The sequence below is a fragment of the Puntigrus tetrazona genome, chromosome 13 (assembly GCF_018831695.1).
Source record: "Puntigrus tetrazona isolate hp1 chromosome 13, ASM1883169v1, whole genome shotgun sequence".
NCBI lineage: Eukaryota > Metazoa > Chordata > Actinopteri > Cypriniformes > Cyprinidae > Puntigrus > Puntigrus tetrazona.
The window spans coordinates 7155352-7179279 of NC_056711.1; the positions used below are offsets into that span (position 1 = coordinate 7155352).

General features: G+C 39.1%; 1 protein-coding gene across 1 annotated transcript in view; it reads left to right on the forward strand.

Annotated features, from left to right (window-relative positions):
• atrnl1a (attractin-like 1a) overlaps nucleotides 1-23928 on the forward strand; it is a 184631-nt gene that overhangs the window by 46674 nt on the left and 114029 nt on the right. Inside the window, exons 17-23 of the mRNA XM_043255880.1 lie at nucleotides 1082-1295; nucleotides 3030-3218; nucleotides 9630-9848; nucleotides 9955-10092; nucleotides 21917-21959; nucleotides 22838-22961; nucleotides 23672-23733. Coding sequence (XP_043111815.1) covers nucleotides 1082-1295; nucleotides 3030-3218; nucleotides 9630-9848; nucleotides 9955-10092; nucleotides 21917-21959; nucleotides 22838-22961; nucleotides 23672-23733 — 989 coding nt within the window. The remainder of the gene's footprint in view (nucleotides 1-1081; nucleotides 1296-3029; nucleotides 3219-9629; nucleotides 9849-9954; nucleotides 10093-21916; nucleotides 21960-22837; nucleotides 22962-23671; nucleotides 23734-23928) is intronic.

Below are 23928 nucleotides of genomic sequence, written 5' to 3' on the forward strand. Positions count from 1 at the left end.
AGTAAAGAGCCATTCTGCACAAAATCTGTGGAGTCCCCTCAGTGCCGCGGTGTAAATATTTGTCATGTGTTAATTAAAAGGAAAGGAATGACTCTCTGCGTAATCCGCTCCCTCGCTGATTGCGGCGTGAGCCTCAGTGTTTAAGCAGCTTTTGTCCTTTGAAGATTAACACAGTTTTCTAAAGGACCCACCTTTGATGTGAAAAAGATTCACATGCGCCGGTTTCTCAGTTGCCACTATTTTTTCTCTTTTCTGTCACTCACCCAGACAGTCGCACTCACTCCCTGTGGCTGCACAAACTCACAGGAGATCTTAAACCTTTTAAACCTTTTAATCAAAGCACGCAAGACCTTTTCATACAGGGAAGTTGTTAATTTGAATGGAAAATCTGAGAGGTTGAGGTGTGTCAAATTCAGTTTGTTTTGCTTTGAATTGATAATTAAACTGTGCATTGGCCTTTTGACTTTCCTTAAAGAAGACAGACAGAAATAAAAAAAGCGTATTTACAACACCATAACACGTCTTATGCACAGAAGACAGGCTTATTAGCCATCAAAACGTCAAGGTGCACTGAATGAATGTCCAGCTGGAAGTCTGTAATGTGGCAAATTGGAGTTCAAATTGAGTTCAAATAGCAGTTTATGAAGATGAACTCTTCTCTTTTATTTCACTGAATTTATCACGGCTGCAAATAAGTCAGTCTGTTTGTCGTTTTAACTTCAGTTGTTTTTCTGTTCTTTACACTAATGTTCATAATAAGAGTATTTATGAACACAAGGCGATAGCAGCTTATTGAACCTGTGTTTGAAGCGATTTTAATGCATTTAAACAAGCTTTATGTTAGATATGTGGCACAGTCTCATTTTAGTATCACATTTAAGTGGAAAGTGTATGGACAACAGTTTTTCAAATAATAATAGCTGTAAGAAAAATCTGGTAAAATCAGTCCCATTAATAGAAGAGGTCCATGTAAGTCGTTGTATTGCATTTTTATGCATTCTATGTGGAATTTTACTATATGTTTCACTGTATCGTATTGTGCATATGTGTGTGTGTAACAAAGCCGTTTTCTCTCTTGCAGAAACTAACTCCCTGGGTGGGTCTAAGGAAGATAAATGTTTCATACTGGGGGTGGGAGGACATGTCTCCCTTTACTGCCAGCACGCTGCAGTGGTTACCAGGGGAGCCAAGTGACTCAGGCTTTTGTGCGTACCTGGAAAGAGCTGAGGTAGCCGGACTCAAAGCCAAACCCTGCACTGCCAACACAGAGGGGCTGATCTGTGAGAAGCCAGTTGGTGAGAAAAGTTTTTGTTGGTTTGTGTTTTTTTTTTGTGCACCTTTTCTTTGTAACATGAGCCTGAAGGTGATTCAGTGCCTGTTCTGTGGTGGATGATGTTCTTACCATCAAACCCAAACTGAATCCGCTCCCACAAAAAACTCCACATAGTTCTGAAGAAATGGAAAGTCTGGCATTCACCCAGTTCTCACATCCCTACTCTTTAAGTAACCTTTTGTTAAATGTTGGTCTTAATTTGATAAAGTTAACAATTTGGATGTTGTGTTCTTAACTCTGCTTAGCTAAACTGTGTTTAATGCCAATCCCACAGATTTCTAATCCAGTCTAGGCCTGCTCTTGGCTTCATTTGATACATATGTGAATGTGATTTGGTGTGTGGATCATTCATGTTCTTTACCATACATGAAGGGGCTATTGTTTCTCGCTTTTTATAGACTTTTTAATGAAATTCTTTGAGTACTCTCTCATATGTTCTGTTGCCTTGGCTGCAGTATGTCTGTTGGACCTGTTTGAAACACTCTGGAATAGTGACTCTGGGGAAACACAAATTAGACCTTGAGTGAGTGTTAGACACATCCCCTCTACAGATACGCAAAGAGCATAAAGAATGAATGTCAACTGTTCCTCCCCTCTTCTCTGTTTCTTCTGCTCATTTTCATGTCTTATTTACGTTGTTCTGCTCATTGTGCTCATTTCAGTTGTTTCTTTTACTCTACAGGAGGTACCAAACAGGCAATAAGAACAGACATCATTGTAATAAACATCATCATCTTTATGCGTTGATAAAAAAGCAGAATATACTCTTATAGCTACAGAGCTTTATAATGCAGTGCAAAAGTGTGAAACCACACTGAAATGTGGGGTTTAGAATATAATTTTAACCTTGAAATAAAATTTTAGGATTAACTATAATCAAATAAAAATTTGATAGAAATTATATTATAAGATGTTTAAAAGGAACACCCCACTTTTTTGGAAATAGGCTCATTCCCCAAGCTAAGTTTGAACCTTTTTGGAATCTATGCAGCTGATCTCCAGGTCTGACAATAGCACTTTTAGAATAGCTTAGCATAGATCATTGAATCCATTTAGACCAGTAGCATCACATTCAAAAATCAAGAGTTTCGATATTTGTAAAACTTGACTCTTCTGTAGTTAAATTGTGTGCTAAGAAAATATTTTCTTGGCTGATATGATTATACTCCCATTCTGGCGTAATAATCAAGGAGGTTTGCTGTCGTACCATGGCCACAGCAGGCGCAGTGATAGTCCCCAGCTTTCAAGACACACTCCCTGTGCAAGCAAGAGGGACTGGCTGTTTTTAGACGCTGCATGATATCACTGCACCTGCTGCAGCCATGGTACAAATATAAAAATATTGAATTCAATGATCTATGCTAAGCTACACTAAAAGTGCTACCCCCAGACCCAGAGATTGGCTGTATAGATTCTAAAACTTTAAAACTCAACTTATTAATTCTGTGGGAGTTGGAGAGTCTATTTCCAAAAAATGAGTGTTCCTTTAAGATTGCTGATTCTCAGTTACCAATTAATGTGAAATTCACAACATTGATCATTTGGCTTGTATACATGTTGTACATAATTATCAGGACATGAAATTTAATTGTTATTCAGGATTTTTTGTATAGTTTGACAGTGTTTGAATGTATTTTAAATGATGTAATTCGCTTAAAGGTCATTGCAATACTAACTTTGCATTTTCCTCCTTCAGTGAGCCCAAACCTTAGTGTGCGTCCATGTAAGATTCCCTGCGCCCTGCGAACCAGCTGTGCCAACTGCACCAGCCAGGCCATGGAGTGCATGTGGTGCAGCAGTACCAAGCGCTGTGTGGATTCCAATGCATACGTCATCTCCTTCCCCTACGGCCAGTGCCTGGAGTGGCAAACCGGGGACTGTGGCGGTGAGTGCATGCTCATACCATCAAGGACACTCGCACATTAAGATACAGTACATGTCAGACTAGAAGCTGGAGTTATGAGTACACACTATTCTGGTAAACACACAGCATCTAACTCGTTTACTTTCTGCCTTCTCATTTTTCCCTTCTGTTGTGAGCCTAAGGGAGATTGAGTTCTGAGAGAGCAGATGCTGTGAACACTCAGACCTGCTGCACAGGCAGGTATCAAACTCACTATAAACTGCTGTCATACTCTGACTGGCCTCCACTGGAAAATCTATAAATTATCGACATCTGTCCGGCCTTGCACATGAGACAGAGACCCTGAACAAAGAGAAAAAAGTCTTTCTGATCTTAGTCTCAGACCTTTCATCTAATTCAGACTTTTGACTTGTGGCATGGAGTCTGGTCCTCATTGCAGGTTTTCTGACAAAGAACCACCCACTTAGACAGCAAGAGATCTGATTGTCATGTAAAGTGACTAAACACTTTGTTTTGTGTTTAGTGCCATTTAGTGGTTGGGTTTTCTGAAATAATTTAAGTCAACACAGACAAAAAAAAATGACTTACAAAAGGATATTTCACCCAAAAATGAAAAATGTAATCATATACTCTGCCTCTTGTTAACTGTAAATCTCATTTTAAATTATGGATCATCCCTGGTCATTTTTGCCAATCAATGACATTTTGCCGCTCCGCTGACCCCGCTCTGTCAGTTTATGTGGCCTACCACTTCGTGGCTTCGAGTTGCTGTCGTTCCCAAACGCTTCCACGTTCTTATAATACATCTTGAAATATCTAGATTTAGATACAGCTTGGCATGCAATATAGAAAATTCAGTTTTTGTAGGTATAGGTCAGTTTATTAATGTGCAATGCCAGACAGATTAATTAATTTATCTTTGCAATGCTTTCATATGTCAAAGTGTAGAGAGTTGCTGTTTGCAAAATTTGGTAAAAATTGGATGAATGGTTTTGAATGATTAGTAGTTTAGAAGGTGTTTGTGAAGATTGTGGAAAAAAACAGCAACCTATGAACTGAAATTAAATGTAGGAAATAAACAAGAATTTTGACATTTTTACATTTGACAGTTCTGAAAATACAAACAGAAATGCAAGTGTGTTTATTAGTGCCACCTTATGTCAGTGGTGAACATGCGCTGTCAGTATTCGTGGGATTTATTACAATGCCACAAAATTTGGTGTCACTACAAAATTAAATCTGAATACATTTTAAAACATTTGGTCTCACTAATTTGGCAAATATGGAGCGTATACCGTATACACACACACACCCACACACACACACACACACATATACATATTCTGAAGCTGTGTAAAGTCAACCTATTACATTTGAACAGGTGACTTCAGCCTTGCCATTTTTATGTGTGGAAACTGTGGGCGGTCCATGGGCGCGACGTTTGAGTCAGGTCATGGCTGTTCAGATCTCTGCTCAGTCACTTTATGATTCAACAGCTCCTTTAGTTCCTTCTAAGTAGATTTGCAGAAATATCCCTATACACAAGAGCGATATCTTGTGGTCCAAAACAACACAGAATCATGCCAAAGTATCTGCAATGACTGATGTTAATCGTCTCAGGAAAGCCTTAGGAGTAGCTGACTCGGACCTACCTTGTATAGTCATCAGCAAGTTTGTAGACACGTAAAATCATTCTTTCCTTCTGCATTAAGAGGCACTGGAGCTGGCATCGTAATGCGGCATAAATGAGCAGCTGCAACGGGGACGAGAATGAAAAATAGATATGCAGTCCAACTGAGAGGCATAATGCTTAATAACCAACATATTTCTTCAGAAAAAAATACTACTACGAAAATCTGACAGCTGAAATTGCCTGTCTGTAGTGTTTCAGGAAGCTGAAAGGCCTTTCATGGCCTTGAGACCCTGAGACCACGACCTCCTCTTCCATTTCTCCATTATAGAGTTACACAGATATTACTGTTCTTTCTCTGTGGATGTGCTGGTCATTGATTTTATCTGCACTGCAGAGACTAAAGGCCTCCAGTGCATTGTTAACTTGGATGTTGATGGTTGTATTTCATAGAGGCGATCTGTCAGACAATAAACATCATTAAGGTCAGCTCTCTGATGGAAGTGAATTGCTAGAGGATATCTTTTCCTCCTCCAAGGAGTCGGTTCATGGGCAAAGCAAATATTTTGCTGCCTGATTCTTTGGTTCGAAAGGCCCTGCAGATGTAGCTGTTGTGATGGAGGATAATTTAATTAGAGAAAGTACAGTTTTCATATTTAAACAAAGCTTCAGACAGAGATAAAGAAACAGTGTGACAGCATGATAATATGCACCTAATCAAAATGGAAATGAACTTCTTCGCTGGCTCAATATGCTCAGCAAATATAGCCTTTTGAATTCTGAAGTTGAGATAATAGAAATACCGTATTGTACAATGCACCAGCATGTTGCATGTCGGCCGCGTCCATTGTGTTATACTGTTATGGTACGAATGAGTTTGAAGTCTTTTTGTTTTTTGTTTTCAAAAAACGTTTTAAAGTCTTTGTTATTATTCAGTCTTTAAAGACACAGACAAATGTGTGAACGTTCTTCAGGCAGAAAGTAAAGCTGTGTGGTGAGCATACTTTTGTCATAACTTTCCTCCACGTCCTTTCTGTTCAAAATTATCTTCTAATTCTGTTCAGTTTTTTTGGAAGTCACTGTGGATAAGAGTTTCCACATCAGAAAAGTTTCAAAAATATTTGAAATTACGTACGCCGTTTTCATAATGTGTAGGGTCAGTCTCATTTATTTGAATAAAATACAGTAGAAGCGGTAATATTGTGAAATATTATTACAGTTTAGTCTTCAGCGTCACATGATCCTCCTCAATGTAATATGCTGAATTGGGGCTCAAGAAACATATGTCAGTGTTTAAAAGTAGTTAAGCTGATAAAACATTTTTGCTGTGATTCTTCCTTTTTTTAAAATTACAAATGTCTTTATTGCCACTTTCAACCAATTTAATGTGTGATATGTGAAAAACACACAAACACGCACGGAAGATGAGGACATTTGTTTTGTGTGGCCATTTTATGATCATAAACCTAAACACTTGCGATCAGCAGTCTATGTAAAACCCATTATTTCACTTATTGAGGGGGATTTTCCTCCCTCAATATCTCTGTAGCTGTGTCTGTGATTTCCTCTGTCAGAAAGTAACAGACCAGCAATAACACTCTTTTAAAATCATTACTTTTCCGCTTTATGCTTGTTAATCCTAACTGCAATCTATTTGACAGGTGTCCATGTCCCCGGTGGACATTTCCATGACACAGATGTTATGCTAATTGTAGACGTAGAGTTTTCACGTGTTAAATGCATACATCAATACTTGTGTTAAAAGTTAATTCGAAGGAAGGAAACCAAGAGTTACACTGATGTATGATAATCTGTGGCGTTAAAAATATCCTCACATAGTTATGAAAAACATAAATGATGAAAAACAGGCAAATCAGTCCTCATAACTACAGGAGATTTCACAATGGTGCCACTAGCAACTTTCTATGTTATAATTTACTTATTTCTAGATTCATTTGGAATTTTTAATGACCTTTTCTGAGACCTCATACTGAATCTGTGTAAAAGACCAATCGTCGTGCTTATTAAGTAAAGGCAAGTGGTACTTTTTAGAAAAAAACAACAACATTGAGAATGTTGTATAGATTTGCATATGTAATGAATGTGTAGGTGTCCTTGGCTAAAGATAATCCTCCTATCTTTTGCTAAAACACATAAAGGGGAAGGAGGGAGCGAGAGAAAGTGAGAGAGGAAGAGATGAGAATTGTGTTTGTAATTATGAAACACCTCTATGACTGCGCTGAATACATGGCATAGCAAAATGAATCATTGTACTAGGCGTGAATAATGCAGCAGGAGTGAGGAGCTTCTGGGTAGAGAGTTCACCTAGGACATCTGTGCACTGAGGAAATCTAGATCAAGAACGCACAAGAACATGCAAATATGCCCAGAACTTCTACAGAGTATGTCAGAAAACTTTTCAAATGTATTTTTTTTCCATGTGATGTATTATTCATTTAATACGAATCATTTAATAAGAATCCTTCTGATTCTTATTACGATTATATTTAAATTCTAACAATACAATAAGGTACATTATTTTCATTCACTCACAACAAATATGAATAGATACAAGATGTATTGCTCATTTTTTGTTCATGTTAGTTAATACATGACAGCCTATTGTAAAGTGTTACCATTTTAATTGTATTCTTGATATTTTTTAATATTAAATATTTGTTTTATATGAAATTTATTTACGTGCACGAGCAATATTTTAAACCCGCAGTTGTGATAATGGCCAGAAAGACTCCTTGTAGATGATAAAACTTTGAATAATATAAGGTAGGTCAAACACTGTGGCACTTCAAAGAGTCTTATTTTCACTTCGGAGTATCAAACTGACTGTGGCGGCGTTCTCTCAGGGTGCCTTTCTGCCCTGTTTTTAATGACACTCTCCACATCTTCTAGAATCTGCCCTCGCCATTAACCCTGAGACACTTTTTGACCCTCGCGCTGTCTGAGGACCCATTAGACGGGGTCTGGTTGAGGGGTACATTGATGGACGCTTTTTCTGTTCCTATTGCCTGCATACATTTTCTGCTCCCACACACACAAATGTCTAAAAATGAAAGGAGGTCATTACTGAGGGGCTCAGAAAAGTTTGTTATAGAAACCCCCTGCTGGCAGAGAAAATGTAAATCATACGACCCTCTCCCATGTGTATCAAATGTCCAGCACTCTGAATGTCAGGCACATTGTATGAATACACATTCATAGTGTAATGGCACAAAACTCGATTTATTTTGAAATGAAAAGGTCAAATACTAGCATGGAGTTGGAGTACATTTCAATGCTTGCAACAAAACTGATATAGAATAATTCTGAATATAAACTAAGAGTTGCAGCAACTTCTAGGCGGTGCTAACACTTTGCTTTTTTGTTTTTTTTTTCCCTTTGTGAATGTCTCAAGTAAAGATCTGGCAGTCTTGTGAGTTTCACTGACAGGCTGTGAAAATACATTTGCATTCTCTTATTTTTTTATCGTCTTGGGTTATTCAGATGAAATATTATGGTGTTTGGGGTCTCTAGGACTTTATTTTTCTCGTTTTATGTCTCTCTCTCTCGCTCTCCCTCTCTTTTTCTGTCAGCTCCAGTGACTGTCACTGGACTTTTTATATTTACCTGCTGGAGATCAATGAGACAGCTCCTGTGGTGGTCTTTTCTGTTGGGCCAAACAAATAATTGTTTGCTTGACTATAAAAACATCACTTTAAATGCCATATTTCATCCTCGCTTCAGTGGTAAGCATTAAAGCTGGTTGTTTGCACTGAAGAAGACAGACCCTTGTAAATAGGCCCATGTGTGTGGGCTGCCTCTACTCAGAGGTGGGGTTTGTAGGTAAGCAAAGGCAAAGCTGTTTTATCATTGTTCGCGGCAAGTATGCAATATATCTGATCTTACATACATAACCACTAAGATGGCCTGATTTTATTGCTTGTTTAGAAGGTTACCAAGTAATTTCAGTGTTATTTATTTACTGTTATAGTATTTATTATACATGCATTATGTAACTTTTATAAAATACAATTGCATGCTTCTTAATGAAAAACATTATTTTGATTGTGCTGAATATCTGTCATTTCCCAAGAAAACTGTCCCGACTGCTTGAAAATATATTTTTAATTATTATAGGTTTAAAAAGTGTTTGTGTGCATTGGTAAAATAAAGGCATAGTTTGGAAGATGGACTGTCTAATTATTTTTAAATAATAAAATAATAATAAAAGTAAAATAGTGTAGCTTTAATAGTAGCTTTTATATTTTCAAATTTAATTTTGGATTAAGTAATTTTAATACTAATGTACAATAATGTACTCTGCCATGTTTATCATTAGTAATATTATTACTATTATAATTATATAATGGTGGCCACTGGTACAAAAGTTTGGAATGATTACGATTTTTTGTTTTTGAAAGTTTCTTTTTCAGTATAAAAGTATATTGTGTAATATTACATAAAAACTGTTTTCTATTTATTCCTTTGATGGAAAAGATGCATTTTCAATTTTCTGTAATTAATTCAACACTTGTCACATGATACTTTAAAAACTTTATAAGATTTATGTTTTTTCATTACTGTTGGTAATATTTTAGTATTACCATTTATTTATTTCATTTGTAATTATCAAATACCAATTTTTGGTTCAATATGTATTAATATTTAATAGTTTTATTTTAGTAAACAACAACAATACTAAATGTTACTGATGTGGTTGTGGAGGTACATGAGGCTAAAGATGTTGGCAAATACTCATTTATCTTGAACTACTTTGTCTATAATTGAGTCTTCTGTCTCTTCAGCTCAGAACTGCTCAGGGCAACGTACATGCGGTCAGTGCCTGGAGCATCCTGACTGTGGTTGGTGCGGAGACCCTACAGACACAGGTCAGGGTCAGTGTACTGAGGGATCATACCGTGGACCAATGAGGAGCCTGAGCAGACAGAACAGAGAGAGGGTATTGGACACCAGTGTCTGTACAAGAGAAAAGGGCTATAACTGGGCCTACATAACTTGCCCAGGTAAACATAAAAAAACACATGCTCACACATATGCGCTAATCACCGGTCACTGATGTTGTGTGTGAAAACAGTCTAATCAAATGAATACACTTGCTGTATGTTTCAGCATGTCAATGTAATGGCCACAGTACGTGTGTTAATGGGAGTGTGTGCGAGCAGTGCAAGAATCTCACAACTGGGCTGCAGTGTCAGATCTGTCTACCTGGTTACTATGGAGACCCCACCAATGGAGGGAAATGCCAAGGTAAGATATTTCTTTTTGTCTTTATGTGCTCGTGTTTATGTAGAATTGAAAAATCAGAGAGGCTCTCTTTTAGGCATGCGTGACTCTGTATCTCTGTGGAACAAGATATATTTAGCAGAATATCCAGATGTTGTTTTACATAGAATGAAAGTGAATAATAAATATGGCTGTCAGGCTACAAAGATCATAAGGCACAAAAGTAGTCCATTCGATAGTGCCATAAATATTAAAATGACAGCTTTTTATGAAAAACAAACTATAACATAACATACTTCACCCAAAAATGAAAATTCTGTTATTAATTACTCTCCCTCATGTCGTTCCAAACCCATATGTGACATCAGTGGTTCAGCCATAGTTTTATGCAGCTATGAGAATACTTTGTGAACACAAATGTTTGAACGACTGATGTCACATGTTCAATTTTAGTGATGTTCTTGCTACATTTTCTGGGCCTTAAACATGGTTGTTGCATTGCTGTGTACGTAGGGTCAGAAAGCTCTTGGACTTCGATGTCTTCAATAACTTGGATATCAAAAATATCTTAGATTTGTCATGTATTTTAATATCTTATATTTTATAATGTTGTACGGGTTTGGAATGAGTCTGAAATGAAATGAACATTGTAATAATAAATACACATATATCATCGTTTATATTTAATATTGTGATTTTACTCGACTGACCAAAATCATGCCACTGTATTTTTTGCTTTATCACCTATGGTCTGAATGATTGTTACAGAAATCTCGGCATGGCAGGTTAATTGTGAATTCTGTGAAAATTTGAGACTCTGCGAGGTAAAATAATGAGTGAGACTGTCCAATTTCAGCCAGGGCAGCCTTCTAAATAACTCAGTTTTCATGGAATAAAAAAGTCATACTAGTTTGGAAAGGTATGAGACATGAGTAAAGGATGCGAGAAGTTTCATTATTTGTTAAACTACCCCTTTAAGGTGTACTTATGGCCACACACTATTTCAAACAGAAATCGATGCAGTAGTTAATTCATAAGCAGTCTTCATGCATCCAGATGTACCAGAGGATATCCCAGTGTCCCCCATCTAATTTTGTTGTAATGGTTTGTGTGGCCATATGTCATTACGAGTGCAGTATTCAACCTGACGCAAATTGTATTGATTTGACGTGTGCTCCTCAATGTGTGTTAGTTCTTCGCTGGGGCTTTTCTCCCGGTTTCCAATCATTGAGTTTATATACAAGCTTCATCGCTCTTAGAGACGAAACAGCAGCGAAACCGAGAGAAAGGCAGCAGAGAGGCGAAGAGGCGCAAGGAAGGTGGTGTAATAACATCATTCTCTGTAGGACAGATGTGCGTTTCCTCCACATTCTGTGACATTAAATCACTCTTAATCATTTTCTTATTTCCTGGAGTTGACTGCCGCCCCACCTCCTCGCCTATACGAGCGGTCCAGCGCTCACAGTGGAGATTTGATAGATGTGCGGCCCTCCACATCTCTCAAGGATACTCGCTCTCCTCCTTGTTGAATACCTCTGTGATTAAGAGTGCTTTATTGACTGCGTCTTGGTGTAAACGTGCACGCGTGTTTAATGCTCTGATTGTGGCCACCGCTAATCCAGCAGTGTCATTTTTCAGAGTTAGTGAATGGAGGAGATTTACCTCACCTCGTACGCTAATGCGTTTAAGCCACTGATCTGTGTTAGATTAGACGAGGAGAGATGGAGAGCAGCCCACTGTGGGCTGCGAACGGGGAAGGCTGGATGGATATCTCTCACTGAGTGTGTGCGTGTGTTGTCTGAAGGAGAAAAGAGACAGGCCATCAAAGTAAGATCAGGGTAAAATATGACACGTGGCCGGCTGCCCTTGACAAGAGAGAGAAAACAGACTGTGGAAGATGGAGGACATGTGTCCTTTTGAAATGGCCCGCTTAGTTAGAGGACAACAGAGGGCAGACGGAGTCCTGGGATTTTGTGCGTTTTTTAATGTGTTTGAATATTTAGTTTGGAATTCATGCTTTTGAAATGAGAGCCGTGATTTTCTGATGTCTGTCTTTTGTGCTTGTGCATACTTTCATATGCGTGGGCTGGTTAGGAGCAATCTTTTGCAATAGTAATGGCTTGTAGCACAATAAAATTGTTTATATAATTAAATATATAATATAATTGTGTGCCACCCCAAAATGAAAGTTTTGTCATTAATCACTTACTCCCATGTCGTTCCAAACTCATAAAAGCTTTGTTCGTCTTCCTAACACAATTTAAGATATATAGGGCGATAACTATTAGACTTATAATTAAACTAATACATTGACTGTAAAGGTCTAGAAAAGTGCAAAAGACATTATCTGAATACTCCATCTGCCATCATTCGTTCAACTGTAACGTCATGAAGCGACAAGAATACTTTTTGTTCGGAAATAAGTTCTGGGGTAGAGTTTCGCTTTAACAAAAATTGTATCAAAGCACGAGCAGACAATTGAATAGGCTACTGTTTTTTTTAACCACCACATGTATAGGCAATTGTAAAGGTAATCTTTGCATTAGAACTCATTTTGCCTGATCCAATAACAATATTGTGATTTTTGTCATATATTGCGACTTAAATATATTGTGTATATTGTATTGTAAAGCTGTTATCAATATCCATACCTAGTGCTCACTGAATGTAACAGCATTAAGTATGCATACAATGAACACACTAATACATATAGAATGTACTGTTGTGTGCATTTAGCATGGGAACAGTTCCCCCGTTCGGGTTCAAATTCCTTAATTTTTCATACCTCATTATGGTTTTAAATGGAAGCAGCTTTGTGTAAATAGTCATACTTGGTTACCATTCATGGTGGTGTTCATCTGTGTACTTCTTTGTAGACATTTACTGTTTTTTTGTGTTTGTGTTTGTACCTGACAGAGTCATATTGACCCTACAGCAGTGCTATTCCTGGCCTCTGACTGGACAAACACATGCACACAACACCCTTATTTTCCCTCTCTTTATTTGACCTGTATAAGTCATTCTCTGCTTGAGGTCTAAAACACACACCTGTTCAGTCACCCAACATGACAGCCTAAGCTGGACCTGGAGCATGAAAACGTGAAAATTCATTTCCTTGCAAACTTAATAGTTTTCACAATTATTGGCATAGTTCACAAAAAAAAAGAAAATTATGTAGTCATTTACTAATCCTCACTCATGTCATACTCACTCATGTGGTTCAAACCTGTATGACGTTTCCTTCTTATCTGATACATAAAAACATTTTGAGAAACATCTGTGTTTTTAATCATAGAATTTGTTTTCTGCTGAAGAAAGAAAGTTATACTGGTTTGGAAAGATGTGAATTTTTATTTTTTGGTGAACTAGCACTTTAAGTCCATCAGGCAATTTTTTAAGCCCCTTAATTGCATACATAGTTGAATCTATCTTTTAGAGATTATATAAGCATGAACCTGTAATAAAGGCTTTAAAAACCATTTAAATCAGTTTTAGCTTTGTAAACTTTGTTGCCTTGGTAACAAGATAATTGAGAGCACTCCCACTAATTATAGTCTCTGATGAAGGTTCCCTAATTATTGTGAAGCTGGTGGAGTTAGTATGACAGTATATAATGAGATTATAATGAATATTTGGGAGGTGCAGTTCTACAGGTAAATAAGCAGTTGTTTCTCCTCTCTAATTCCTGGATAGTTTGTGGTATCTCCTGATCCTGAATCCAGATTTGAGCCTTTCAGATAGAACCAAAGAGGGATTTAGTGAAGCACTTACTATCTCACTTTTATTGTATCTTTCCCTCTTTATTGCCACTTCCAGTTTATGTCTGCATGAATCCTCATTAGAAACATGCTAGTAGTCGGCCATTCATTTCCAAGAAACCTTGCACACTGAAGATGATTTACTTCACTCATAGCATTTGTACTGCACTGATGCACCAAGCCATTTGTGGCTGTTTGATGCCACACATATATTCATATTTAATAGTTTATTTATTTTAATATAACCATAGATGGGTAAAAGAAGAACAGCATATATGTGTATGTATGTATAGCATGCATGTTTTTGTCAAGTGTCAAGTATATTTTTTGTTAATCGTTCACTCCCATGTGTCAGCGCTGCTAACATCATTCTTGGTGAGTGCGAGCACATGGTGGCAGTCGTATAAAGCAGACAGGAGGGGAAACTCTGATTTCAGGCACAGATGGAGGAGAGCTTTTTCTCCGAACATTTCCCTCCTCCTAATCTCTTTAAGGATCTGTTTGAGATGGCAGTTTGCTTTTGCACACGGCAAGGTTTCAGCAGCGCCTGTCCCCTCCATGCTTCTCATCCCCAACAAAACAACTGTGGCATCTAATCATGTTTTGCCACATCCAGTTTGTGTTGTACAAGCTTCTGTTGAGTTTGGGGTGATTGGGGTTTATCCACAGAAGGTCATACTTGACATTCCTAGAAATGCCTCTAAAAAGGCTTCATTGGAACATGTGCATCATGTTGGATGGACTTTGTACATATTTTCATTATTGGTTATATACAATTAAATTTACAATCATATTTCACATGTCTTGAATAACATTAATAGTATTATTATTAAAAATAGAATAATGTGTTATTATTGCAAAAAATAATTAATAATGATAATAATACATATATAAATAGATACTAGTAAGGGACAAGTGTTTACTGCCAACGCTGTATACAGTGGGGGTGATAATCTGCTGACTTCAACTGGGAACATTGTCAGGTGGTGGAAGGAATACTTTGAGAATCTCCTCAATCCCACCAATGCATCTTCCACTAAAGAGGCCGGGGACTCAGAGGTGGACTCGGCTGATGTTGCCAAGGTAGTTAAAAAGCTCCCAGATGGCAAGGCACCGGGGGTGGATGAGATCCACCCTGAGTACCTCAAGTTTCTGGATGTTTTGGGGCTGTCTTGGATGACACACCTTTGCAACATCGCGTGGAGGTTGGGGACAGTACTTCTGGACTGGCAGACCAGGATCACAATTCTCAGCCTCACACTCCAAAGTCTATGCCAGGTTACTGCAGAGGAAAATTTGTCGAAAAGTTGAACCTCGGGTGAAGGAGGAACAATGTGGCTTTTGTCCTGGTTGTGGAACACTGGACCAGCTCTATACCCTCTTCTGGGTACTGGATGGTTTATGGGAGTTTGCTCAACCAGTTCACATGTGCTTTGTGCATTTGGAGAAGGCATTTGACTGTGTCCCTCAGGGTGTCCTGTGGTGGGTGCACTGGGACTATGGGCTGTCAGGTCCCTGTATAACCCAGAGCAGGAGCTTGGTTCCCATTGCCAGAAGTAAGTCACTTGTTTCTGGTGTGTGTTGGACACCGACAGGGCTGCTCTTTGTCACAGGGACCGCAGGATCTTGTTTCTGATTTTTGCGGGTGATGTTTTCCTGTTTTGTGTCTCCAAGTCTGAGGCCATGGTTCTCAGTTGGAAAAGGATGGCTTGTCCTCTTCAGGATGGTGTAGAGTTCCTACCTTAATTGAGGTAGTTTAAGTATCTTGGGCTTTTGTTTATGAGTGGGGATGGATGGAATGAGAGATCAACAGACAGATCGGTGCAGCCTCTGCAGTAATGGGGTCAATGTACCTGCCTGTCGTGGTGAAGAAGGAGCTGAGCTGCAAGATGAAGCTCTCGATTTATTGGTCGATCTACATTCCTATTCTAGCCTATTAGAGCTTTGGGTCATGACGAAAGGATGAGATCCTGGATACAGGTGGCTGAAATTAGTTTCCTGTGCAGGGTGGCTGGGCTCTTCCTTAGAGATAGGATGAGGAGCTCAGTCACTCTGGAGGAGCTCGGAGTAGAACCGTTGCTCTTCCACATCAAGAGAGGCCAGCAGAGGTGGCTCGGGCATCTGTTCCGGATGTCACACTGGGAGGAGGCCCCCGGAGGAAGACCTTGGACACACTGGAGAGACTTTGTCTGTCAGCTGGCCTTGGAACACCCCAGTGTTCCCCCGGAAGATCTGGATGAAGTGTTTGGGGTGAGGGAAGTCTGGGCATCCCTGCTTAGACTGCTGCCCCTGCAACCCGGCCCTGGATAATCGAAAGAAGATGGATGGATGGACAGAATAAAATATACATTACAATATTACAATATTGAAATCATAAACTTAAACAAAACAAAAACATAAACAAAATGATTATCTTGTTAGATATTACATAGCATTTATATCAAATATTATTATACTATTATATTACTGTCATTACATACATATTATTATATACTATTATTACAAATATATCTATATTTCTACAATAAAATCCATAAGTATTACAATATTGAAATCATAAAGTTACATTAAAATATAAAAAAAATATTTCTTATATTATTTGATGTTGCATGTATGTTACATATCTGTGTATATGTTTGAACAGTGTTTTCCTGGCAGATCAGCAGTGTTGGTAGTACACTAGAACTGTATGTGTCCTTTAGCTGCTGATGTCCCTGTACAGTGGCTCAGTCTTTGCAATGTCTCCATGGAGTTGGCTGGCAGCATCTGCTGTATTTGGCTCAGTATAGTAGCACATCACTGCGAGCTGACAACGGAGGTCATGAGGGCCTCAGCACCAGGCTCACCTTCCTATCCATTAATTAAAACCTTCTGCCCCATAGAGGTGAGTGGAGAAACACTTACCTGGAACCAATTTACTCAGAATGGCTTTGGCTTCTGCCATTACAACTGTATGTGAGTTTTATATAAAAGTGACTCATCTCTTATTGTCATGTTTGCGTCAGATATGGGAATTTTACCTTTAGAGTTAAATTATAGTTCTTTGAATCGTGTGCATACAGTGTGTATAGGCTATATTATCTTGTCCATATAAATATAGATAAGAGGATGGTAATGAAGCATTACTTTGCCTTCTAACAAGCCAGGAAGGAGTAACCTTATTTAGGGTTCAGTACATTTACATAGGTGAATAAGAAAGAGAGCGAACAGGAAGTCAAAAATAGGAGAAAAAAATGCATATTTTTTAGTTTCATGAAGCAGACATATCTACTTTTTATCACTGATAATTATTAATAATCTTGAATGATTCATGATGGAACATGGTATTGTTTTGTCCCATTAATAGGTTTAAATTAATGATATACTTTCTTTCTTGCTTTCTTTCTTTTTTTTCTTTATTTCCCCAAAAAACATGATATGAAATTATTCTGATATATGTTAAAATTATTTTAATTTGAAAAATATATTTAGTAACATTTAAAATGTTTTTTGTTGTATGTGCCCACATATATTGAAGGTATACGTAATACTTTTTACTGCTGTTTACGCCATCTTGTTTTCGAGTCACTGATGGAAACGTTTCTTGACATCTTAAACCAACATGAATACATAAGTACATGCATAATTTCTAACTTACATGTATACACTTGCACAATAAGAGCTTTGAGGACACGCGCATCTGAGTTTGCATGTTCATAGAAAGATGATATAAAGATGTTTGGCACGCTGAGCAGTTTTCACTTTTTAAACAATGCACCATAGTCAATTTAGTAAAACCCAAATACCCTCTTTGCATTATCAGATGTGACTTTCAGCCAGTCGTAAATTCAAAATGAATTGCATCTGAGCCATGTTTCTTTCTAGACTGGTTTAATTTCCATCAGCTTTAATGTCATCTGTGTGTGTCTGTGTGTGTGTGTGTGTGTGTGTGTGTGTGCGCGTGCATCTTTTTGTTAGGATTTATGAAAGCCTTCGCTTGTCACTTATGTTCCACGGTCTGTTTGCATACAAATATCAGTTTATCTCTTCTGTCTCCCTTTATTTTCATATTTATTTCCTTTCTTTCATTAAGTTTTATTGTGGATCTAAATGAAGCATGTCAGATATATGCTAATGTTTGTGTGCGTTATGAAAAAGTTTTGTTAGACATGGTTAGGTGACTACTTTCATTGTAAGCGTGTTTGTGAGTGTGTGTTTTGTCATTTCCAGGGCCTAAATGGCTTTTGGCAGAAATATTTATGAGAGAGCGTATGTGTGCGCATGTGCCTGCGTGTGTGAGTGAGTGTGTGTTTGTAGTCCATCGCTTTCAGAGTAAGTGCTGAAACAGCAGCTCCAGGCAGTGCTGTTCCTCTGCTATAATGTGAGTACATTTTACACATCATAATTTAGCTATAAATCTTTCTGCGGCATGCAGAGTGGAGCCACCGACACTCTGCGGCAGGCGGCCCGTCCCCACAGTCCTGTCAAACTGACACGCATACTGATGCACAAATGCACACATACGCATAATGTGTACGAACATGCATGTACACGTATGAGTTCATTGTGAAAATCACGTGTATGCCATACTGACATGATTTGAAGCCTTTTATGTTACTGCACTTTAATGCACCGTTTGAAATGAATGGTCTCTAATATTTTGTTCCGCATCATACTTTACTATCTTTCATTATTTCATGTCCATAGCACAAAGTTTGAACACTCATAATAGTGAATCGTTTAGCAGACAACAGCAATAAAATATTTTGAGTGGTAAGAAATGAATATTTTCCTTTGTCGATTGTCTCTTGTTGGGTGGAATGAAAGAGCGATTGCAGAATTTGAACAGAGAGTTGTGTAAAGAACAGACCTGCAGATAAAAAGCCAACAAGCTGTAAAGCCTCTTGATAAAAAGTCTGTGTTCTTTTCTTCTCTCTCTTTTTCTCGCTCTTTGTTGCTCTTTATTTATTTTATTTAGAAATGTGACAGGCCTTTTACGGCTGTATCTGGGTCCAAATAAAATCTCTGACTGGGAGAGCCATCCCATGCTATTTAAACAAGTCAATGGAAAACCTTTTTATGCAGGGTCGCTCTGTAAAGGCAGCTAGTTCATTTTATAGTCTAATGGCATTGTATAATATGACACTCTGGGCGGAGGGTTTTTTAAGGCCTGTAGAATCTGCTGACATCAGTTGCAGTGAGAAGGTTTGGTGTGTAGTGTTACAAATACAGCCATACATTATATAAACTACACAGTGATTAAACCAGCTCATTAATGTGTACAGCATAAAGACACGTGACTAGATCCACATAAACAGTCTTACCTCATAATAGTGTGCAATTGTTCTGTGAAAGAGATAAATGTTCTGTCAAACACCTGGATCTTTGGCTGTGAAAACCCTCAGATACCTGTTAAGGAAAAAAATGCAGTAATTTAGCAGATGCTTTAGTCAACTGCAGCGGTTACAATACAGGAAGGTGTGCTATTATAAGCAAACTTATAACTTTATAAGATTTTCACCTTGTAATATAAAAGGTGAGAAAATCTGTTATTTTGAATCACGTATACAATATATATATATATATATATATATATATATATATATATATATATATATATATATATATATATATATTTCTGTCAGGTAATGCAGCACTTTTTCTAGAATATTACACATTACACATGCTTTGGTATTCTCGTGTTTGTTTGTCTTTTTTTCAAGCATATGATGGTCCTTTAATTTATAATTAAAGTCACCTGTAGCAAGTCACATGTGTTGGCAATATAGTAGTTAAATTAGAGAAAAGTCATCCTTTGTGTTTTGTGTCTGTGTTATAAAGAAGAGTGCAGAATTGCTTGAGGATTCGAGAACCAAAAATTATAGAAAAGCATTGACAATCTTAAGGATACATCTATTCTCAGATCTTAATGTTCCTGTGTCCTGTGTGTGCAACGTTGTCAAGAATTTGCTCACGGCACTGTAGCTTATCTCGCTGGATGTGGACAAAAGAGAAAAACTGATAAAAGTTTGCAGTGAAATATTGTTCAAATAGTGGATAAAGAACCTTGATCAACTTCCAAATGAATTCAAGCTGACTTGCAGGCTCCAGTGTACAACATTTTTAACTTGCACTATCCATTGCCATCTGAATGAAAAGTGATGTTATTGTAGGAGACCCAGGAGGAGCCTACTGCTGTCTGTAGTCTAAAACTTACCTGAGGAAGCCAAAATCCTTCTGGGAGAAGGTCCTGTGGACAGATGAAATGAAAATAGAGCTGTTTATTAAAGCGTGTCATTCTGTAATTTACAGAAAACCAAACAAGGTCTTCAAACAAATGAACACAGTCCCTACAATCAATCAAGGTGGAGATCCACTGATGTTTTTTTGATTCCTTTGTGCTTCAGACACTGGATGTCTGTGACTGACGGTCAAATCTGAAGACAACCAAAGAATTCTGGGGCACCATGTTAGGGCCAGTGTCAGAAAGGATACTTCCCAAAGGATACTTCAAAAAGCACCCAAAATAAGTTTAAGATGAGGTGCAGGAGATTTTTGATGTGGCCAGCAATGAGTTCAGGACTAAATCTCATAGAACACCTGTGGAGAAACAGCAGTTACTAGAAGGAACCCTTCAAATCTGTACGGCCCAAAGCAGACTGGTCCAAAATTCCAGAAGAGAAGTGCAAACTCAGTACCATCTCAGATAGCTTTAGCCACTATACCACAAACCAAATAGTTAATTTGGCCATTTGTTTTTTGGCTCTCATATGGTTATTTATTTTGGAGTGGCTACTGTTGTAAATTAGTTGTGAAGAATGGAATAATCTTGCTTGTCCAGGAGCCTCACCTCTGTGATGCTAATCTGCTTAATGAACACACACACTCTCTCTCTCTCTGGTGAATAACAGTCTTTGCACTGGGCTAAACTCAGTTTGTTTGTGTATGTGGTTTCATTCTGATATTACTGTCTGATAACCTTTAATGAGAATTGCATCTGTAATGAGAAAATTGGAACACTAACCCCAGAGATGTAGACTTGGGTTTGTTAAAATTGTCACATTAATTGTCTGTTTAAAGGGATAGTTCACCCAAAAATAAAAATTTGATGTTTATCGGCTTACACCCAGGGCATCCAAGATGTAGGTGGCTTTGTTTCTTCAGTAAACTTTTGTTTCTTCAGATTTTTAACTCAAACTGTTGCAGTCTGTCAGTCATACAATGGAAGTCAATGGCTACTAAACTAGGGATGCATTTTTTCAGAACCGATCCGATCCAATACCTTTATCCGATTCCCTTTAAATGCAAACATAGCTCTGTTTGTTTATAGAGTGTTGTAATTCCACATAAGGGGAGCATTCATCCAAAAACTTTGCATTTATTGAGAGTTTATGTGGTGGTGATGTCCCATTTACGCATGAATCATTCTTTTGAATCAAACTACCTGTAAGAATCATATGATCTAGTTCAAATAGCCAGTCCAAATCTTTTTCTTGGGAACTCAATAAAATCAGATTTTAGCGGGTAACAGCAAAGTCTTTTCAAGTGAAGTTAGATCCTTTGGTGGCCATATTTGCCTCCATTTATTTTTTTTGTGCATGCAAGACCAAATCTACTCGAATAAATACATAAGTCACAAAAACTGCTGGACAGTTTCTGGAGTCCCTAACAAGAACTGCATTGATGCAATAATTTTACTAATTTGCTAAATTGTTTATTTAGAAGGCAGGACTTCCTTCTACTAGAGGCACCATATTGGACCATGCTATTTCTACAACGAAAGAGAAGATAATCAGTGAATTATGAATTTTGGTCTGTTCCTCAAACAATAACTTTTGAAGACTTTGATGGACTACTTTTACTTTTATGGTGTATTTGCATCCTTTGTAAAGTGTGAAAGCTTACTTAGCTTCACTGAAGCTTTCTTTGTAAAAATATCTCCAATTTTTCCTATCCTGTATCCTGTTCCACAAAACAATGTCATATAGGTTTGAAACGAGATGAGAGTAAGTAATCAAATTACAGATGTTTCATCTTTGGTTGAACTATCCCTGTAAAAATGTTCCTCTTCCCCTTTTTTTCTCTGTCTGCCTCTTCTATCTTCTCTCCAGCCTGCAGATGTAACAACCACGCTGTCACATCTCTGGACTCTTTGTTTGTTTTGTCCCGTGCCATGTGCTCCTTTTCCCTCCGTGTTAATTATGTTATTGTCATCAGCTGTGTCTCTGTCAATTACCCTGCCTTTTGAGTTCTGTTTATCCGAGTTCCTTACCTCCTGCAGATTTTTGTATCTTTTTTTACCATTTTGAAATTAAATCCGTTTAAGTTTACTTTTCTCTCGTTGTGTGCTCTCGTGCTTACCACAAACCGTGACAGAACGCTTCCGTATTTTCCCCTTATTTTTTGTTTTTGTTTGTCTGTTTGCCAGCCTGGAGCAGGGGATTGCTCTCTCGAGGACTATACAGAACTATGTAACACTGCTCTCTGCTCGACTCATTTCCGTGGACTTAACACCTCCAGCCAAGCGCAGCTGTCCGGGGCGGTCTCCCAGCGTCACGTCAGTGGTGGTGTCCTGCAAATCAACCATGATGGTTGCGCCTGAGGACATCACCAGCCCCAAGATCCTCCACCGCAGTGGCCTGTCGGAGTCGAGCGTGACCACGTTCAGAGAGACCAGAGCCGTGATAGACCCGAGCTGAGACCTTCAAGCAAGTTTTCTGCATTATCATGCCATCATTAGCATCATCCAGGGGCATCTGCATGATGTTATTGGACTCTGGGCACATCCTGAGTTCCTGTAACCTAAGCCCGCTCCGTCCCGTCCCGCTGGTTCTCCCGTTAGCCCGCTGGTTCCGCCCCAGCCGTCCCGCTAGCCCGCTGGTTCCCCAGCCGTCCCGTTAGCCCGCTGGTTCCGCCCAGCCGTCCCGTTAGTTTAGCTGGTTCCGCCAGCCGCCCCGTTAGCTCGCTGGTTCCCCAGCCATAGCCATTTCTTCTAATCCCAGGACATTAATTTTAATGGCAACCTCTCCTAGTGCTGTGCTGTGTGCCCGCGCCCGCGTCGCTCCTCCCAGTGCCCGCAATGTCCTCAGTGGCAAAGGGAACTTATGGATCCCAGCAGCCCCGCGGCTTCCTCAGCTCACCATCCGCACGCCACGGGTCTGGGGCTGGACATTGCCTCACCGTCCTGCCTCCGAGACCCAGACTCCTCCTCGTTAATGGCACCGTGTCCGTCAGTCCACCAGCTCCACCAGGCTCCATCGTCTTGGTCTGTTCCTCTCCTCCGGCTTTGCCTCGTTCTGTCAGGCTCCTCCTTCCCTCCGGCTTCACCTCAGTCCTCAGTCGCTCTGGCTCCGCCGCGTCCTTCCCGTCCCCCTCCGTGTCAGTCGCGAAGCTGCGGCGTCGCCTTGACCTCCAACCTGGCTCTTTGGCTCTCCGTCTCCAACTTATCATGTGGGCTCCTCCTCCGTCGGCTCCACCTTGGACCACCATAGCATCTCCTCCTGCTTTGTCTCCTTCCTGGCTCCTCCTCCGCTGACCATTAGCTGGGCTCTGGATCTCCTCCTGCTGCTCCTCCTGTCTCCTCCCTGGCTGTAACTCCTGGGGATCCGTACTGAGTCATTTTGGTCCAGGTAAAAACATCTGGACTCTTTGAGTGCTCCTGTGCCCTGCCTTCCCTCCGTGTTAATTATGTTATTGTCATCAGCTGTGTCTCGTCAATTAAGTCCTGTGTTTTGAGTTCTGTTTGTCCGAGCGCTGCCTTACCTGATGTCATTACCTGTGATTATCCTGCCTGCCTGTTCTACCTGCCTGCCTTTTTGTATCTTTATTTTACCATTTTGAAATTAAATCAGTTTGAGTGACACTAGGACTCCAGCTCAGGGAAATGCTACTGTACCACTAAAGGGGTCAAAGGGGACCAATGCCAGCTGTGAGTATGACTGCATCACCAGCAATCCTCCCAGTGGCCTGTCAGTTAGAGAATGATAGACATGAGACCTTCAACAAGTTTTCTCACATTATCATGCTCTCATTAGCATCATAGCACATTTTATTCACACGTTTAACCCTCTCGTAAGTTCTCTGTTATTAATTCCCACCTAAGTGTCTTTCTAATCCCAGGACA